Source organism: Miniopterus schreibersii (assembly GCF_964146895.1).
Source record: "Miniopterus schreibersii genome assembly, chromosome: 7".
In the NCBI taxonomy this organism is placed as follows: Eukaryota; Metazoa; Chordata; class Mammalia; order Chiroptera; family Miniopteridae; genus Miniopterus; species Miniopterus schreibersii.
Window position 1 is genome coordinate 34,866,345 of NC_138108.1, and position 19,492 is coordinate 34,885,836.

A 19,492-nucleotide genomic window follows, 5' to 3' on the forward strand; every position below is an offset into this window, starting at 1 on the left:
CTACTGAAACAATGTGTACATTCAAAACAGCAGCAATGTTTTGTATTTGCAGGACAACTGAGGAAAGTGATTTCAGAATCCCCACAAATTTAAGAAGGTTGGAATCAATAATGATATTTGGAGCCCATCATTGGAAAGGAAAATTGTTTATGAAACAGAAGCAAAAGAGGAAAGTGAAGATAAAAATACAAAATAATTGTGAGGAACAGAGAAAGGGAATGGAAGTGAATTATATCAGATGGCCCCAGTCATGAGTGGCACAGTAGTTAAATGCATGAGCTATAGGGGAAAGCAGACCTGGACTCAAGTCCTTGCTTTGTAAGTCCCAGTTGTACAATATTAGCTATCTCTAAAATAGAGATACTAATTCCTATCCCGTGTTGATTTTGGGAGAATTCAATGTAATAGGATTTGTAGAGGACTCAGCTGTGCCTGGCACATAGTACATGCTCACCATGTACTATGCAGAAGTTATCAATATTATCCGCGTAGTGGAATATAGGGGATAGATCATCTCACAGGCAACTCTGAGCTGTAGTCTACGAATTGAGCCCATCCAGCCTTTTTTTGTGTGTGTGTGAAGATGAAGTATCTCATGATGTGATTTTGAAAGAGGGTAGAAAATTTTAATTAATAAACTATTTTTTATGATATGGTTTCCTGTGAACATGATTTTATTTTATTTTTTATTATTTTTTAAAAAATATATCTTTATTGATTTCAGAGAGAGGAAGGGAGAGAGAGAGAGATAGAAACATCAATGATAAGGGAGTCATTGATCGGCTGCCTCTTGCATGCCCCGTGCTGGGGATCGAGCCACAACCCGGGTATGTGCCCTGACCAGAAATCGAACCACGATCTCCTGGATCCTAGGTCGATGCTCAATGGCTGAGCCACGCCTGGCTGGGCTGTGAGCATGATTTTAAAGAGGGAATTATAGTACATACACACACTTCAGCACTGGAGAACCATCCTGTATGTTGGAGATGGAACCCCAACTTCATTTATATGTTGACTCTGACATGACTTTTTTCTGGGTTTTCTCAGAGATGTTTTAACCAAAAATTTCTTCGATGAAGATTACAGCAAATAAGTGGCAATCTTAAACCCTCTGTATTTAGTCTCCTGCTTTTTTTCTTTTCTTTTTGGTTCACTGACCTATGTCAAGGCTTATATTGTGAGAATGATCCAAACCAATGTGTCTCTGAAATTAAGTCTGAATTGTTGCTAGAATTCAACCTAAGTCAAATGAGCAGAGAATTATATTTTTAAAAATATAGTCCATCAGAGTGTTTTTTCCTTTTTGCTATTAAAACTAAGACTATAATCATGGAGAGTCAGCGTTAGTAAGAACAAAGACATTTGTATCAGATAGAACTCAATGCAAATCCCATTGCTATAACGTACAAGATGTATAAGCTTTGGCAAATTATATAATTTTTCTCAACTCTAGTTTCATTGAGTGTGACTTGAAGGTAAGAGAATCTACCTTCCAAGTGCGTTATGTAGAATTAACTTTAATATAAAATATTGTGCCTAACACATAGTAAATGACTATTAAACAGGTGCCAACTCTCTTGCTCCCACACTTTCCACTGGGCCAAGTAGAAAAGAGAGCAGATGAGGGAAGATCGTCATTTTCTAGAACCACAGAGTAGGATGAAATTTCATAATGTTAAAAAAAGATGCATAATTTCTAGAACAGCCTTGATTTCCAATATTCTGTCAGATATTGGGCCTTGTATCAGGTAATGCAGTAGGTAACGTGTCTAGCGTTGGGCTTGGGAAAATGTTCACTGATTGGTTTAAATCCTATAAGGAATTTAAACTTAGAGTGTAATTAAATGAATGTTCAAATTATGGTACCTATAGTATGTCATAGAACAGTTGATAGGAATGATGTATTTATATGAAAAATAAGATAATAATAAGAAAAATAATGAGACTGGCAAGGATAGATCAGTCATTTCAATGGATATGGAGTGGGGAAAGTCAGTAGATGCAGAAAGAAAAGACGAAGGTGAACTGAGGTTTTTGAGGGATGAATGAATGTGAGGGTGCAAATATATATGGTCTGTATTTGTTATCTTTGCTAATAACTAATTTTTGTTTTAAAAAGGCAACAGGGTAGTGACTTATTTCTATACATTTGAGTTATTTTTGCAAAACCTATCACACATACTATTAAAAGCTTGGCAAACTGAGTAGCTGCTTCTATTCAAAGTCAGTGTGAGTCATGATTATCTCTATTGCTGTCTAATTCTAAATGCTTGGAGAGTCAATAGGTTAGCAGTTAGGAATTTTCCATTTACTGACATTGATTCAATTCATTCTTGGTGGTGGTTCTGCACATTTATTCATAGGCATTACTGGAAGCTTAAGAAAGACTTAAAAAACAACAACACCCCACACAGCAAAACCAACTACTAATTGAATTTAGAGTCTTGTCGAAACCAAGCTTAAAATATGGAAGAAAGCTGGTAAGGATGACTCAGTACCAAAGCAAAGTTAATGATTTAGTGATGGGATTCAGGGCTGGGTTTCAGAGCGGTGGAGAAACTCAATGAGTCTTAGCATGCAACTAACTACCTTTGAACAACTTTCCACTGACTAAAGAATTGTGGATCAGAACATTTTGGGAATGTTTTGGGAATAACGGAAACCTCTGAATCACATTCTCCCCCCCCCCCTTTTTATTGAATTTATTGAGGTGGCACTGGTTAACAAAATCATGCAGGTTTCAGGTACACAATCCCACAACACATCATCTGGACACTGTGTTGTGTGTTTACCACCCCAAGTCTTCTTCCAACACCATTTATTGCCTCTATTCCCTCCTCCACTTCCTCCCACCCCACATCCCCCTGGCAATCCCCACACTGTTGTCATTGTCCATGAGTTTTTCTTTTTTTTTTTAAGTTTTTTCCTCAATCCTTCCACACCCTCCAGTCCTCCAACCCCACCCCCTACCCTACCCACACCGACCGCTGTCAGCCAGCTGTCTATCTATGCGTCTGTTTCTATTTTGCTTGATAGTTCATTTTGTTCATCAGATTCCACATATGAGTGAAATCATATGGTACTTATCTTTCTCTGACTGGCTTATTTCACTTAGCATAATGCTCTCCAGGTTCATCCATGTAGTTGCGAAGGGTAAGATTTCCTTCTTTTTAATTTTTTTTAATTAATTAATTTATTTACTTTTAGTTTTAGTTTTTAAACATATCTTTATTGATTTCGGAGAGAGGAAAGGAGGAGGAGAGGGAGAGATAGAAACATCAATGATGAGAGTCATTGATCAGCTGCCTAGCCCGCAACCCGGGCACGTGCCCTGACCGGGAATCAAACCCTGATCTCCTGGATCCTAGGTCGATGCTCAACTGCTGAGCCACGCCCGGCCGGGCTTCCTTCTTTTTTAAAAACTGTGATATCATATTGATTATTTTTTCTAATTACATCCCATCTTATGTGATGGTGCGAGCCTCTGTAACTCTGCAGGCTAATGTGGCAGGAACCACAGCACACTGCTTCAGCCACAGTGTGCCCTCCAAAATATGTATTATTGCCTGGTGCTTAGGGCTGAGGCAACACTCTGCTTTCCCTTCCTCTGAGCCTGCTTACTGAATATCTATCAATTCATCCTTCAAACCCCTGTTCAACCATCTCATTCCTAGTCCTCTGACTCAAAGGAAATTTTGTACTAAGGAGGTCTCTTTTTGTCATATTTATTTAACTACCCAGTATGCAAAAGTAATTTTCTTTTATAGTAGATTTATATATTGCTCAATTACACATTGAGCAATAGTGGGTGGGTGTTTGGCTATGAGAATCTGTTTTAAATGATTTCCTTTGTTGTTGTTGATGTTTTCACAGAATGTCACACTCATTCCAAGGAAGTTGTTTGCCAGCACTAAAGGCTGTCAGAACTTGTAGGAGTGTTAATTGGAGCCAATCAAACTTTAACTGACCTGCTTCTACACTTCAATGACAAAGAGGAATTTCTCCTACTTTGTGAAGTAGAAAGGCTCAGCTCTAATACATGGCTGAAGAGTTAGTCAATTTGGGGAACAGCTTTTCTTAAAGCTATAAACTCAGTCTTTGTTATTAAATCATTTAAGAAAAATAAAAATTCTGATGTATTTTATAATTAAATAAGTGGCTAATAAACTTTAAGTCTGACACACAAGACAAGAGAAACTAGTTTAAAACTATTAACTGGGCAGAATCTGCGTTTTGCCTGTAAGGTATGGTGTGGCCAATCCCAAGCCTTCTTCAGTGCCTGCATGGGATGGAGGGCTCAAGAAGTCCTACTTGCCTAATGGGGAATTCAAAAGTCAGCTGAGATGGGGCCAGTGTATCTCTCATGAGTCTGCCATACCCATGGCAAGGGATTAGGGGATTCTATACAGAAGCCAAAGGGTTAAAAACCTTGGTGGAGATCCAGATGAAAGATGAGACTGACACTTAAAGGGTCCTCCTGTGGCACCAGTGAAGGCTGAGACTGGGCTCCATCAGAAAGGGATGATCAGTCCAACTGGCGTGGTTCAGTGGTTGAGCATCAACCTGTGATCCAGGAGATCAGGGTTTGATTCCTGATCAGGGCACATGCCCGGGTTGTGGGGGAGTGCAGGAGGCAGCCGATTAATGAGTCTCTCTTATCATTGATGTTTCTATCTCTGTCTCCCTCTCCTTTCCTCTCTCTGATATCAATAAAACATATATATATATAATATATATATATATTACATATATATAATTTTTTTTTAAAGAAAGGGATGATCACAGTTCCCAGACTGAGCCAACTGAACATATCAGGCACAGATTTCAGCAGTAGATGTCTGTAGAGAGCCAAGTGACTAGAAAGACAGAGGACATTGTTGCAGAGACCAGAGAAAACACAGGAGAGAAGGCACCTGCAGGTTTGGGTTTGAGGCTGCCTCTTTTCTGCCACTACAGAGTCATAGAAGCCCACCTCCCTATAAACTCAGATACCTTCTTGAAGGAAAACAGTAGGTTGGAGGAAATATGAAAGACTGAACAATTATCAGATATGACTGAGATTTTAGAAAAAGAATACATAAGAAAGTGATGAGAGCATGTAGGGGAGAAAAAGTTTTGATTCTACCTTTCTAGGTTCCTTGGCTGGTCTAATAATCAAATTAACATAGAACAGAATAAGAGGAGAAAAAACAAATTTAATTTTGTACATATGGGGGCTACATAAGAACATGAGGCCCACAGGCAGTCAGGCAATTGAAGCTTATATTCCAGTCCTCTGTAAGGTATGGTGTGAGAAGAAGGTAGAAGCCTGGGACTTCAAAAAAGAGAAAAGCAGTTCACAGGAATATGGCACAGGCAAATGTTTCATAAACAAATGTTTGCCATGTCATGCAGAGACAACTGGACACAGAGAGGACTTTAAACAAGCAGGCTCCTCAGTCTACTACATCTGGCTCATATTCTTTGTAGTTATCTCTGGTGATAGATCTCTTCCTAGAATAGGCTCTCTACTACATTATTTTTAGGCAGTTAAGGGGTAGGTAAAAAGAAAAACTTCTGGATCTTCTGCTTTTTAAAAATAATCAGCCTAAAAAAATCCTCATGCCAAGGAGATGCAATTTGGGGTGGTAAATTTTTCTCCCCTACAATAGCATTAATCAGCACTTTGTTCATGTGGTCATTCATTCAATAAATAATGGTTGAGTGTTCCTCATGCACAGGGAATACAACAGACACTTATCCCTATCCTGCTATAGTTATATTCCAGTGAGAATAGTTCCAAGTAGAAGCTATTGGGGGGGAGGGGGCACTTAGCTAGAAAAAATAAAGTTCTACAATTTATTTTCATGTTTGAATGGTAGAATGTTATATTTTTAATCCTATAACAGTGAGGAAAAAAGTATTCTGGTGGTATGGATGACCCTGTTGGGGTTAAGAAAAGCTAAAATGACTACAGAGTTTATTCTTGCTTGGCCACTAAATTTAAATAACTTGACATTTTATCATGGTGCCAGTCATAAAGTCATAAAAATTCAGAGCTGGAAAGGATCTTGGAGGTCATCTGGCCCAACCTCTTAGTTTGATTATTAAGGAAACAAATGTGCAGAGAGTTGAAAATTGCTGCTAGAGCTGGGATTTAAATGTTTGTTCCTTGACATTAGTCCAGGGCTCTTTATAACAGAACAGAGTTTCAATTCAGATGTTAGTAGAACATATTCATTGATCATTTCACCTCCAGATAAGTAGGCTCTTTCTAGGGCTGGCTTTGGTGACATAACCTACAATGCAATGATATTTAAGTAGGGTGAGGATTAGAAGAATAGACACTCATTAGAGTGGCCAGTTGCTTTCTCTCTTTCTTCATGGAATAGAAAATATAGCTCAGAAAGCCCAGGTGATCTCAGCAGCAGACTGTCCAACAACATGACAGCCTGTTCAGTAGGGATAAAAGCGTGGGATCAGGATGAGACACCTGTGTTCAAATTCCAGCTCCACCACTTATCAACAAGCTTTGTAATCCACTGTGAAACTTGTAGCAGAAAATTTGTTTAAAAAATGGAGAAAATGCTGAATGTTGTGAAGGACTAGCTTTAAAAGGATACATCAGATTTGAGTTACCTTTAAAACAATGCCACTCTCACTCCCTTATATGCAATAGTTTTTCACCCAGTGATAAAAGAAGAGTTATGGTTGGTCCATCAGAAATAGTTCATACCCTGCCATTCATCTCATGGTAAAGTTAACCAAGCAGTGTTTCAGTTTACTGATGCAATATTTATAGCTATGTCAAATGGAAATTATGGCAATGTTTGCATTTTACTTTTTTTGGTTTTATCAAGATTTAGGTACTTCTGGGAGAGTATCACATGCACATTATCTTTCATGTATGATGTGTGGGGAAAAAAAAGATTGAGAACTATGAACCTGGAGTTTAGGTGTAGGAGACACTCTAATCATACACAGGGCTAATTCTAATTTTGGTGGAAAGTGGAGAGGCAAGAGAGAAAGAACCAGGTTTAAAAAAATTGTTATATATACTTATATATATTAAATATATATATATATAACATATAACCTAAAATGTCATCTGATCCTATCTTTTTTGCATTGCCTTCCTGCTTCTCCACTTAATTCAAAACTCACTTAAATATATAACTTGTGGCATGTATTTAATGAAGTAATGTTGGAACAAAAGAGCATATACTTTGTCTCAGGCTTATATTTCACTAGACTTATGTGGTAAAGTGATAACTTGTGCATTCATTTTCCAGTTCTTAGGCTGGCATAATATTAAATTGTTTTTCTACCTTTGCATGTGTTTGGCACCTATATATTGTAAACTGAGCCAGAGAACAGAAAATTACAATGAATAAAACCCAAAGCTTTTATAGGAATATAGTAATTTAGATAAACCATGTACCTTCTTATACAAAAACTTACCTGTTTTCCAAGATGCTTAACACAAAATTCCATGACACACTTTGTATCCACTTGGTTGGAAAAGTCATGTGAGTAGATCCATATTTTTTGTCACACAAAAAGAGTTGATTGTGATGGGCATGTCGATGTGTTTCAGCTGAGAATTTTAACAAATTATTAATAAGAAACACTTATTGAGCACCTATTATGCAGTCTCGAACAGTGCTGAGTGGGGGAGGGTGTATGTATGTGTGTGTGAGAGAGGGAGAAGGAGAGAGAGAGCATGAGTGAGCACGCAAGCAGCAATGGGGGTAAAAATGTTACGCAAACTCTACTGAATGAGAGTTTACCATAACTGGAAAACTATAAACACCATTTCTGATCCCTAACCCCAGGAAAAATATTTATAATAAATTATATTTTAGATCATTTTTAGGAGAGTTGGCCTTGTTATTGATATATAAATTTTTGTATTTTATGAGTATAGTGGTGTTAATTTAAGAAATATATTTTTTGTAATTTAAGCAACAATAGTGAGTTTCTTTCATTTTATTAAAGACTACATTAAAGTTGAATAAGTTAATAAGGCAAACATTTTCTCAATATTAAATTTAAATGCTCTTTGAGAAAAAGTTAATAAAAACATTTAGGACATACATATTTTTTGTGTGCCAAGTGAATATTTAATATACTGGTATTTTCTCATGACTCTTTAGGTTCTAAGATGAGGTTTAAATACAGTGCTTGATGTAAATGGGAATTTAAGTTTTCTACCTTAAGGCTTACGAGCAAAGGGAATATAAACCTAATGCAATAAAAAATGTTATGGATTTCCTGTAATTAATTGAATAACTTTCAAATTCTGCACTTGATAAGCCTTTAAGCCTCAAGTTGGATTGCTTACTTTCTTATCATTTGAACTGTCCCTTGGCTAGATGTTTACCAGTATTTGTGTTGAGTTGCCTCCATCATGCTAATGAAGAAAGCATCTTACTTTTCTAATTCAAAAGTAGACAAAATGAAAGCTAATTTTTTAAAGTTGATGGGCTTACAATTTTTTGGCTTGTCCCTCTCTCAGGGATATTTATGCTAAATTAATAGTAATATAGATGAACCATGAATACAGAAATTGAATGCCAGCCATAAGTGCAAAAATACTTTCAGAAGAGCTATGCAAGATGTTATTACTTATATACAGTCCTATACAAAGAGAGCCAAAGTATATGGTTATAACAAAGCATCCACCCCAGATTTAACATCAATATCCCATACATATCAATCTATGATTGGATGCTTATTGATGGTGAAGGAAAGATTAATTTAGACATTATTATATAAATATAGAATATCTACATAAATATCTATAATATAAAATTGTCTTCCTTTTAATTTATAACTTCCTTATTTATTTATAACTTTGTATATTAAATGTTTTGGGTTTTTTTTTTTTGAATATCAGGCATCTTTACCTTAATGCTAGTTCCTTTGCAAGAAGCAAACTAATCATATTTAAAAATAGCACTATGGTACCATTAAAGCTTGAAAGGAACATAGAATTCAAAAATATTATAACTTCATTTTACAAATAAAGAAACTGGGGCTCAGATAGGTCAAGACATTTTCCCAAAATGGCCCAGAATGTTCATGATAGAACTAGGACTAGAACCCTTTTATTTTATTTTTAGTTCAGGGCTCTCTCAGGCTGATTTCATTAGGAAAATGAGAGAAAAAGTGTGTATTAAAACTACTCGATATAATCAGTGGTTTCTTTCAGTAATTCTTTTCTCCTTTGCTATTCTTCTGAGAGGAAAGTAAAATGGTGCTCTTGCTTGTATGGGAGTCTCTGGAGAGTGCTAAGAACTACAGATTGAGGCCTATAGATCATATCCCCCCTCCATGACATTTGAGTCTTATTTTTATGGATCATTTTACTAAAGGCATTTGTGTTTCTTAGGTTTTTCACCATTTATTACATGCATAATTTTAAGAACATTTTAATCATACTTCGAGATGGTTTATTTTATTACATACCAAAACCTCTGGCTTGGAATCCCATGACACTATTGATTGAGTAGAAATTTTGTTAATGATTCAAATACAGGACTGTCTCCAAAATAAGTTATATTAAAATATGACGATTTGCCTTATCTGTAACTAGAACAAGAGTTCCTGCAGTGTGAGTCTGTCTTCCAAATAAAACAATTTTTAATGTTATTTATTTCCAGCTGTCCACAACTCTCTCTTATATCTACTTTTCTTTCTTTTTATTTTTATAAGTTCAAATTTGATCATATAATATAAAAACCTTAGGCTCCCAGGGAGTTTTGGGGACTTGTAAAAAAACCAAAACTGTATGCATATATGTGTGTGTGTTTCTATACCTTTTTTGCAGTGTCCTCTCTTAGTTGGAAAGATGTATTTGAGTACAATCATCTGGGTACAATGTCACTTTAGAATTGAGCAATTTTTGTTTTTGTAACTTTTGTAGCTCTGGCCGGCTTCACATGGCCTCCTATCAGTTGAAATGGCATCTCTGACTTCAGCCAAGTGTAGGTTATTAGGTTACGAATGCCAAAAATGATGAGTCGTGTCCATATTTTATTCAGTGTTAGTAAAAGCAAGATTGTAAAATAATTATCATCTCTTGACGCAGAGCCAGCCATGCAGCCCGAGCCCTTCTTTCTTCATTAATTTGTATACAGTTCTTATTTTAACAGAACAAACTTTCAGAGGGTACTCACATGGGACTGCTGAACCAGCTGTACAACTTTTATTTTGAAGAAAAAAGTTGAGCCTCAGAGCAGACTGTTTTAAAGACAGGGAGGGACTTAGCTTTTCCGAGCTTGACCAGCATGTGGAAGGAGTGCTCTCATGGCTGCGATAACTTAGGGGGCTCCTACGTGGGTGCCACTGGGGTAGGACGTTTTCTGTTTGTTTTGTTCTGTTTCCGAGGGTTCCGTGCACTTCTCCTGCCCGTGTCAAAGTGACTCTTGGTGGTTTTTGCACACCCTGCTCTGTGGGGGAGTGCCCCAACGTGCCTGTCTTATGTGGCCTCTATGGACACACTGCTCAGCTGGCAGAGAGCAGGGAAGTTTTCTCCCAGCACCCAAAAAGAGAAAGAGGAAACTTTTTCCTTCTGGGCTCCTTGCAGCACAATAGATCAGGATAAGCTTCTACTTTCCCTCCCTGGATTTCTGGAGTACTTTCCAGGAAGAAGTTAAACATTCACCTTTAAATGGATGACCATGTCACAATCAAGAAGAAGCATCTCCAAAGACCCATCTTTAGGTAAGTTATGCTAGAGCCCAGGTGGCTCGGGGCGATCAGGAAAAAGAATTTTTTCCCTTCCTTCTTAACTTGGGAATTCTGGCACTAAGCTACAGCAAAGCAGCAGAGTGTGCATAAAGTTTAACTTCATGCATACATACCAAAGGATTCCTTCTATTTTCTGTTTTCTTAAACTCTGTACAAAAGCTCTTATCAACTCAAAATATACTTAAAAAATCATATTACTATTCAAGCACATGAATGACATAGCACTGGAAAAACTTTTGGAACACTGTGCAACCCCTCACTGTTTCTAATGGTGGCTCAGCCCTCTAAATGGAAATATTGTGTTTGGTTCTTTCACTTGGTTACACTCAGAGGTAGTGTTTTAATGCTGCCAATGCTACACCTTTTCGCAGTAATGTGTGGGGAGACAAATTTGAACTTGATAGCTACTGTTCAAGGCTGTACATTTTATAGCTGGTTCAGGAGTGTTCGTATAGCAGTTAAGGAAACAAGAGGGCAACCAGGGAAGTTTTACACTGTGGTCGAATCTATGCCTAGGATAGATGCATTATAATGGAGTAAGCTAAGGTTTTATTTTGTGAGGAGGAACACTGTAAGAGTGCTGCAATTTCTTCTTTGATTCTTGAACTCTTGATTCTTTAGTTACCTCTTGTGTACTTTAGAATTCAGAATTGAGACTTAAGAATTTAAAGGAGCTAGAAAATGAACATAAACAATTCCTGCCTCTTAAAACAGAAGACTAAAAAGCAATTTAATTATATATCAATCTTGTGCTTCCCCCAAAATAATATCCTAAACATAGCAGAGATACTATAAATTAGCAATACTAAATGTTAAAGTCAAGTTGCAGTCCCTGGTTGTTGATCTGGAATTAACTACCGGACAATAGAAGTTTATAGATGGAATTCCTAACATTTTGTTTATTATAAAATGAATAAGAGTGGGCCTCAAGGAGTATAATTATATAAAATGTGGCCATTTTATGTGGTTTATTAAACATTATTACAGTATTATTAATAGCAACAATATGCTTAGTAATGCTTAAAACAAAATTCCAGCTCAAATCCGTTTATAACCTTAGCTTGAAGATAAATTATATTTAAATCTATACATGTGGGTTTAATAGCATAATCTGTCTCTACTTAAATATGCATTTATAAATTTCATGCAGCGATGGCAGTAATAACCCAAAATCCCAAATGACCCCAGAATGTGTATCCGTCTGCCATGTTTCCTGAAAAGTTGTCCCAATTCTATGCTATTAATTTCTATTTCCTTCCAAGGGCATGTATGAGTTCAAAAAGACATGACAGGTGCCCAGATGATTCCAAAGCCAATCCCACCGACGTGCCGCGCGCAGAAGGCACCTGCAGAGCTTCAGGAAGGCAGTGTTGTGCTGGAGAAAATCAGAGCCTGTCAGGCGGCGCCTTTAGTGTATCACCCACGGGGAGCTGTGGCAGTGAGACAGGTGGTCCTTCGTCACTGGTTCTGGCCACATCCTTGTTAGCTCCCGATGAATTACACGCTTAAGTGCCACTCGCAGGGAAACTGCGACTTAACTGTGCTGCTGTTCTTTTTTATATAAAGAACAGATCCTTTTGTGGAAGCTGAGATTCTTTACACAGATAATTAGAATACAATTTGCTAAATTCAAATGATGGCTTCAAGATCCTGGTGAGTTAGAAGAGAAAGAGTAGCTACCGAAGAGGACATGCTTTCACCCAAGCAATTGTTTCAAGTGAGTGTGGGAGCAGCCCCTGGCTGAAAACAGGCTAAGGCCAGATGTGGGGTTCATTGGTTCCCTTCCACACTGACAGCTGGCTTTGCTTTGATCAGAGTGTGCTTGCGATGAAGACAGAGGGAGGTGGAGAGTGCATTAAAGGATTCAAATGACCAGGCATTATTCCTCAGAGAAAGTGTTGGGCTGTTCTTCAGTAAAAAACGGCACGGGCTTTCTGATAGCCAGTTGTACTTTTGGGCAAGTGGGTTTCAGCCTGCCTTTGGCATCTTTGGCCTTTATTTCACGCCCCACTTCAATTTTCTTTGCCAGCCTCCTTTCCCAGGTCTCTTGTGCCCTTCGGCTATCCCCGAACTGTCCAGCTTTCACACCGAGGCACCTTTCTCAGGCCTGCCTCCTGGTCAGAACCCACAGACCAGACCTTTCCTTCATGTACTTGTTTGTCTTCCACTTCCTAAGGGCTTTGCACATTAGTTCTCACTCCACTTGGTAAGGAGATCTCTATTAGACTATTTGTATATGCTAGCTACAAGTTTAAATGACATTTTGTGAAAATAATATCTTGGCAGTTTTTAAGTAATTCATTTAAAATAGTCATTAAGAGAGATCACTCAAGAATTTTATTTTTCTTAAATATCTGACATATTGACACCATTCAGATTTCCAAATACAGGCTACTTTCTCCTGCAACTGAACCTATGGCTTTAATTCAAGTCACCTGGTCTTCTCTGATCAACAAGTGTCGAGAATCTGGGCTACAATTCTGGGGCGGTTAGACATGATAAAAAAAAAAACAAAAAACAAATTGTAGCCGCCCTCCCATGACATTGAATCTAATACATACCTAAATAACTATGGCATAGACAGATAGATGATGGGTGCTAAAAAGGAGGTAACAATGTCCTGGGAAATTGTAATGGAAGAGACATAGTTCAGTGATGACTAAGTGAATTGAGAGAGATAAAAGCAAGATTTTTTAATATTTAATTTTGAGACTGAATTAACATCAACTTTTCATTAGCATAATTTCCCTAAATGTCATACAGTAAAAGTCATCCATCAAGTGTTAAAAGTTAGTTGAGTGGTTTTAGAATACATGGTGCACACTGAAATTCCATGGCTGGATACGATCCTGGGAAGACTATGAGGAATCTTACATGGTATTTAGAGTCTGCCTCTAAGAATGTGTCTCCTACAATGGTGACTCCAAAATCATCTCACCAGTTAGGTTATCAAATCCATATTTTAAAAGTCCTTTTTGGAAATGTTAGATATATATTTTTACACCAGGTCTGTGAGGCCAGGAACAAAGTCAAGTTTCCTTTATGGCCAACACAGGAGTTTATATGATCTTTCTCATGCATATCATGTGGAACTTTGGGATCAATGAGACCACTCAGCCCTGAGCATATATAAGGATGCATCTCAAACACACTTAGTGGTTCTGTCTGCAGATATTCTTGCAGCTCAGACTTGTATAGAAAAAAGGCGATTCTCCCTGTACTCAAGAGAAACACTTTAGGTTTTATAACTTTCCAGGGAGGAACCACTATCACAAAATGTATATTAATATGTTTTCAACAACACTGAGTTTGCTCTTTCACACTTAGAAAGTAAAATTATATAGATCCTTAAAATCCGAGACATTAATCACATTTGATATTGGAGGCCTACAATAGAGATACATTCCTTTAGACTTTAAAGACCTTTTTTTCTGTATTACCACAGAGTTTTGTTTCTGGTAATTATGATTTATCTCTTTTTATAAATAGATTTGACAATTTACAACACACTTCAAGTGAAGTACCTTTCTGTAACTTCCATAAAACACTTGCTGAAGACACTTTCATATTACTGCATATTCATAGTGCTTAGTGAACTTTCTGTGTTCCCATGGGATAGATCAACCTTCCACCTGAAACAAGAAAAATCTTTCTCCTAATAATTGCGCCAGTGAAAATACCTCGTATCTGAATTTCACTGCCATGAAGAGTTTAAGTCTGGGCTTTTGTTATAATTATCTTTTCCTATTTGATTTGATGTTTTATCAAACTCTTATATGGGCATCATTTTCTGTTGCTTCAAATTCTTTCTAGAGGTAGATAGGGAAAAAGTGAATTTAAAAAATAAATTGAAACTTTTCTTACATGTTAAACCTTATTTAGTGTTCTTTGGAACTGACAGCCTTGTGAACCTCTTCAGGGTTCAAAAGTGGAGAAGTTATTTTTGTGGTGACTTTCCACTAGAAGCTGCTCTGAAAAGCCATAAGTGAAATCATGCAAATAGCTTTTCATCAGCCCCGGAGTTGAGATCTGGTCTGTGCATCCAGGATCTGAGACATTAAAGCGCAAATCAAATGGCTGCCAGAGCCCACGACGATGGAAAACCATGCTGAGATATTCACAGCATTCAGAACGTGCTGTTTTGTCTCTTCTCGCCTCTAAAGAAGTTGTATTTTTACAAGTATCTGTTAGCAGAGGAATTCTGAGTGTGCTCTTGGCAGATGTAGTCTCTTCACACAGAGATGCGGAAAGCAGTGGGATGCAATAAAAAAGCCTAGGGAAAGAAAGGCATATCCTAATTTTGTCTGTGGACCTCATAGGGATGGTTGGGAACCTTATTGTTGTGTCTGAATTCTCACTTTGAGGTTGTGATCTATGCTTTATAGAGGAATATCATAAAATATCAGTTACAAATTTAAAATCTTACACCTTTCGGAGTGTAGGCCTTTTTATTTATTCCCACATTTAAACTCAATTTATTAACATCAGTGTCCAAGCTAAACCAGAAGTTGCTGGTCTGCAGGGGCTTTACTGCATTTCAGATGCTCACATATTAATTAACAAGGTGGAACACCTGGCTGACTTTGCTCACTTATAGTAGTTTCCCCGGCAAGGTGTCTTGATAGTATTCAATTATTCAGATGTTTCAGACCTTTTTCCTTCAGTGTTTTGGGAACAATAAAAAACATAAATAATATAAAATGTAAAGTCACTTCAAATTTTAAAGAAATTGTAATACATTATTGGACATTGGTATTTTTGTCTTATAAGTATTTATGACATTCTTTGACTTAAGTCTCTTTTTATTACCTCCCTCTCACCAAAAATATGTACTTTAGACAGAAATCTATTTAGTATGTAGTCATCAGAGAGAAAAGTAATTAGATAGAAAAAAATTACTTTTGAAGTGATGAAGTAGTATAATATATTAAGCATCTTTCCTTTTTTATGCAATGAATTGCTCATAGGAAAAAGTGTTATGTAAATCGAATCTGAAACATAATACCAACTACATTTATAAAAATATTATACCAGTTTTGGGCTCTAAGACAAAATCGATTGTGAATATATTAAAAAATGAGAGAGAAAAAAAGAAAATGTATTTATTTGCAATCATTACTTAGTTACATTCCAGAAATTTAATTTCAGGTTTGTTTTTTGTTTTTTTTTTAGAAAATATAAATGATGATTTTTTTAATGTAAGGGACAGTTAATTGATAAAAAAATAATTATACTTAAGTTATTCCCTCTTGCTATAAAAGTGAGAAATACTTCTGGAAAGTACACATAGTGAAATGAATTTAAAGTTAATGACACTATTAGATACAATGCTAATTAGAAGAAAAATGTGTTTTATAACAGACATGCTTATTAAAATTATTCTTTTTGTGATCTAGGTCAACATGTTATTGCTGCTGGTCAAAGGTCATTCATTGCATGACATAAAGCGAGGAACAGGCACAAATTGGTCTTTAAAATAGATTACAAAGGTCAAAGCAAAACAGCAAAGACATATCAATGCAAGGCATGTGGTAATGTTTAACATGAAAAAAATGCTCAGAAGTTGCTATAGCTTTTTTTCCCAGTAGTAAAAGTAGCTCAAATTTTTTAGTGTTCATTACAAACAGATAAACTGTAATTTGATATACATTTTAAAGTCAGGCAGTAAATAATTTAATCCTGCTGGTAATAATTCACCCACACTCAACACAAATTTAAATTATGTCCAATAAATTATCATCACCACCAACAGCAGTTGGTATTAAGATTAATACTAAGAGCTGCCATTCATCAAAATCTTAGTGTATTTTTAGAAAAGTTCCATACATACAATCTTCAGAGCAAGTCTATGAGGAAGTAGTAAATCCACAATTAATCATTTCTGCTATGGATCTAGGAACAGGGAATAGATTAGAACAAGGAAAGTGTCTCTAAAGCAGTAGCTACACAAATCTTGTTTTGGAAGCTATAGAAATTTGGTTAATTGCATTTATCTCAGACATTGGTAAGACAGAAATGGTATTTCAAAGATTTGTAATGTTTGAAATGAAGAAAATCAAGACTATGCAAATAAGATGATCTGCTGGGGATAATTTAATGGTTTATGCCATCTGGAAAATTTTATATTTGGAGTAATCAGCCTGTTATGTATAGTGTTTAGGTAAAAAGCATGTAAAATAATAAAAATAAGACTAAAGATGACCTGTAGGTTTGTTGAGATGGAATAAAGTTAAAGAAGTCTGCAGTATTTATAAACCCAGTCTCTTCAGCTCTGTCACTGGACATGACGTAATTTTGTTAGTTCTCATGGGAAAGCTTCAGTTTATTTATGTATTTGATTAAGGCCACTTGGACGTGAGCTCTAATTGAGGAAAATCCAACATTTCCTGAATTGGAGCTGCTAGAAGTGTATAGGGCAAGTCACAGTGCATTTGAAAGAGCAGATGCTTAAGCTTCCAGATTTGTTACCTTTGTAGCTTCCCAAGCCTAACCCATTGAAAACATATACTCTGTTATGAAGAAGCATTAATTGTGATTAAATTGGTATCCATTTTAGTGTTTTGGTGGCTACTGCCTTTATGATGTTAAGATATTATTTTTAGGAGAGTTGTTTATTAAGTAAACACAAATATTTAAATATTAATTATATATTTGTTAACCATTTATTTATCAAAAGTCATAGACTTTTTCAATAAAAATCATCACTTCAGCTTTAAAAACATTATTTAATTTGATATTTTTAAGGATCAAATAGCTTGGATCAAATTATAAACCACTGGTAATGAAAAAGGGTAGGACTGTTTCTTTAACATACAAATGTGGCAATTTTTGAGTCCTAATTGAGGAAGGAAAGGAAAATCCCCTTAAGTCAAGCCACTTTTAAATTATATTATTAAATTAAAATTTGGATCAAAGGAGGAGCATGTGACAATCTGGGACCATCTGGTTGTTAGATATCTTCTCTAATGAAGATTCCAAGTGGTTATAACTATTCCAGCAGTGATGTCTCTGTGAAGCAGCAAAAAATTTAAGAGACTCTTGCTAATGTCTGTGCCCATTAATTAAGCATTTGTTGCTTAGTCCAGCTACGCCCAGTTGTTTCTCATTCTGAGATCCATGTCATTTTATCTGCTTATTTTTGGCCTTATGTATCACTTCATTCTAATATAATTACTTAAGAAAGAGGAGTGATTCTCCTACATAACTGTAAGATTTCTGAGACTAACATAAATATTGAATTCATCATTGTGTTTTCCATAACTTTTGGAAGAATGAGTTTCATAAGTAGGCATTTACCCAGCTTTGAACTTAAATACCTAAAGGGACCAGGTCAGTATTGTAAATGTATGCAATAGGAAGTACTGGGAACTGTGGCAGGTGAGAAACTGAAAGCATTTAGTTTCACTTTTTTTTAAATTAAAAAAAAAATTTATTTTAACCATTTAAAAATAAACAGTTCAGTAGAATTATGTAAATTCACACTGTTTTGCAACCATCACCACCCTCTATCTCCAGAACTCTTTTCAGCTTGCAAAACTGAAACTTTATATCCATTAAACAATAGCTCCATGTTTGTCCCACCCCCAGCCCCTGGTAACCACGGCTCTATTTTTTATCTGTCCATATCTCTCTCTCTCTCTCTCTCTATCTAATCTATCATCTATCAATCATCTATCATCTATCATCATCTATCTATCTATCTTCATCATCACTCGCCCTCCTTCAGGCATGTCAATCGTGCCGTCTTGTCCTATTTAACCCTGTTGAGGACCTGCTCCTGGACACCCGGCGCCCATCCCCCTGCTCGTTCCTCCCCATCCTCCTCCAACCTTCTCTAGAGCTTACTGCTCACCTTCCCACGTGAGTGTTTACTGCACCGCTCTGTCTTCTGTCTCCATGATTTCAGCTGCTCTGAGCACCTCATATCTCAGCTCATTCGGCCTACTGTGACAAAATGCCATAGACCGGGAAGCTTATAAACAACAGAAATTTATTTCTCTAAGTTCTAGAGGCTGGAAATCTGAGATGAAGAAGTCAGCAGGTTAGGTGTCTGGTGAGAGCTGGCTTCCTGGTTCACAGACAGCCCTTTTTGTTGTGTTCTCAGGTAGTAGAAGGACCAAGGGAACTCTCCAAGGTCTCTTTTGTAAGGGCACTAATCCCACTCATAAGGGCTCCACCCTCATGGCCTAAGCACTTTCCAAGGGCTCCATCCCCAAACACCATCTTATTTGTATGTTGTATTTTGTGTTCACCACCACAAGTCAAGTCTAGTTTCACATTTTTTGAACCACTGAGGGACTAAACAAAAGCTAGCTTCAGACTGTTAGCTGGTGATCCTTGAAATAAATAAAAGATAGAATGAATGATTTGCTTAGTTAGGTCCATGTAGTGGTCACTCTCCATTTGCAGCATGAATGATGACCCATAAATCTTGACTGAAATTCCTGGCAGCAACATCCAAAAGGATTACTAGAGGGATGGGTAATTGGTTCTTATTTCTAATACTAAAGAATTAAAAAAACCAATATATTCTATGATATACTTGTACTGATAATCTGTGTATAATTTTGTAGTGGTAAAGGAATAGATGAAGAAATATATAATTGTTGAATAAATAAAATGCATTAATGTTAGCCCCAAATTGGATAATTCCAGAATCAGAAAATTCAATGTCTATAGCCTGTTTCACCTTTGAACAACTATGACTTGTTAGAAGTACTTTCATAAATGGAACTCTGTCTTCTGAGCAATACAACTT

The 19,492-nt window shown here is 36.5% G+C and overlaps 1 protein-coding gene across 8 annotated transcripts in view; it reads left to right on the forward strand.

The window, feature by feature from the left end:
- Positions 1-19,492, forward strand: part of PDE1A (phosphodiesterase 1A) — a 237,941-nt gene that overhangs the window by 41,876 nt on the left and 176,573 nt on the right. The window contains exon 1 of one of the 8 annotated variants that reach the window (XM_081141877.1): positions 10,217-10,707. The exons of 6 other annotated variants lie outside the window; for them this stretch is intronic. In XM_081141877.1, the coding sequence (XP_080998003.1) occupies positions 10,655-10,707 (53 nt within the window). In that variant the 5' untranslated portion in view covers positions 10,217-10,654. Of the gene's footprint in view, positions 1-10,216; positions 10,708-19,492 lie in introns of those variants that run through there. One more of the 8 variants, XM_081141878.1, reaches the window with a different exon arrangement.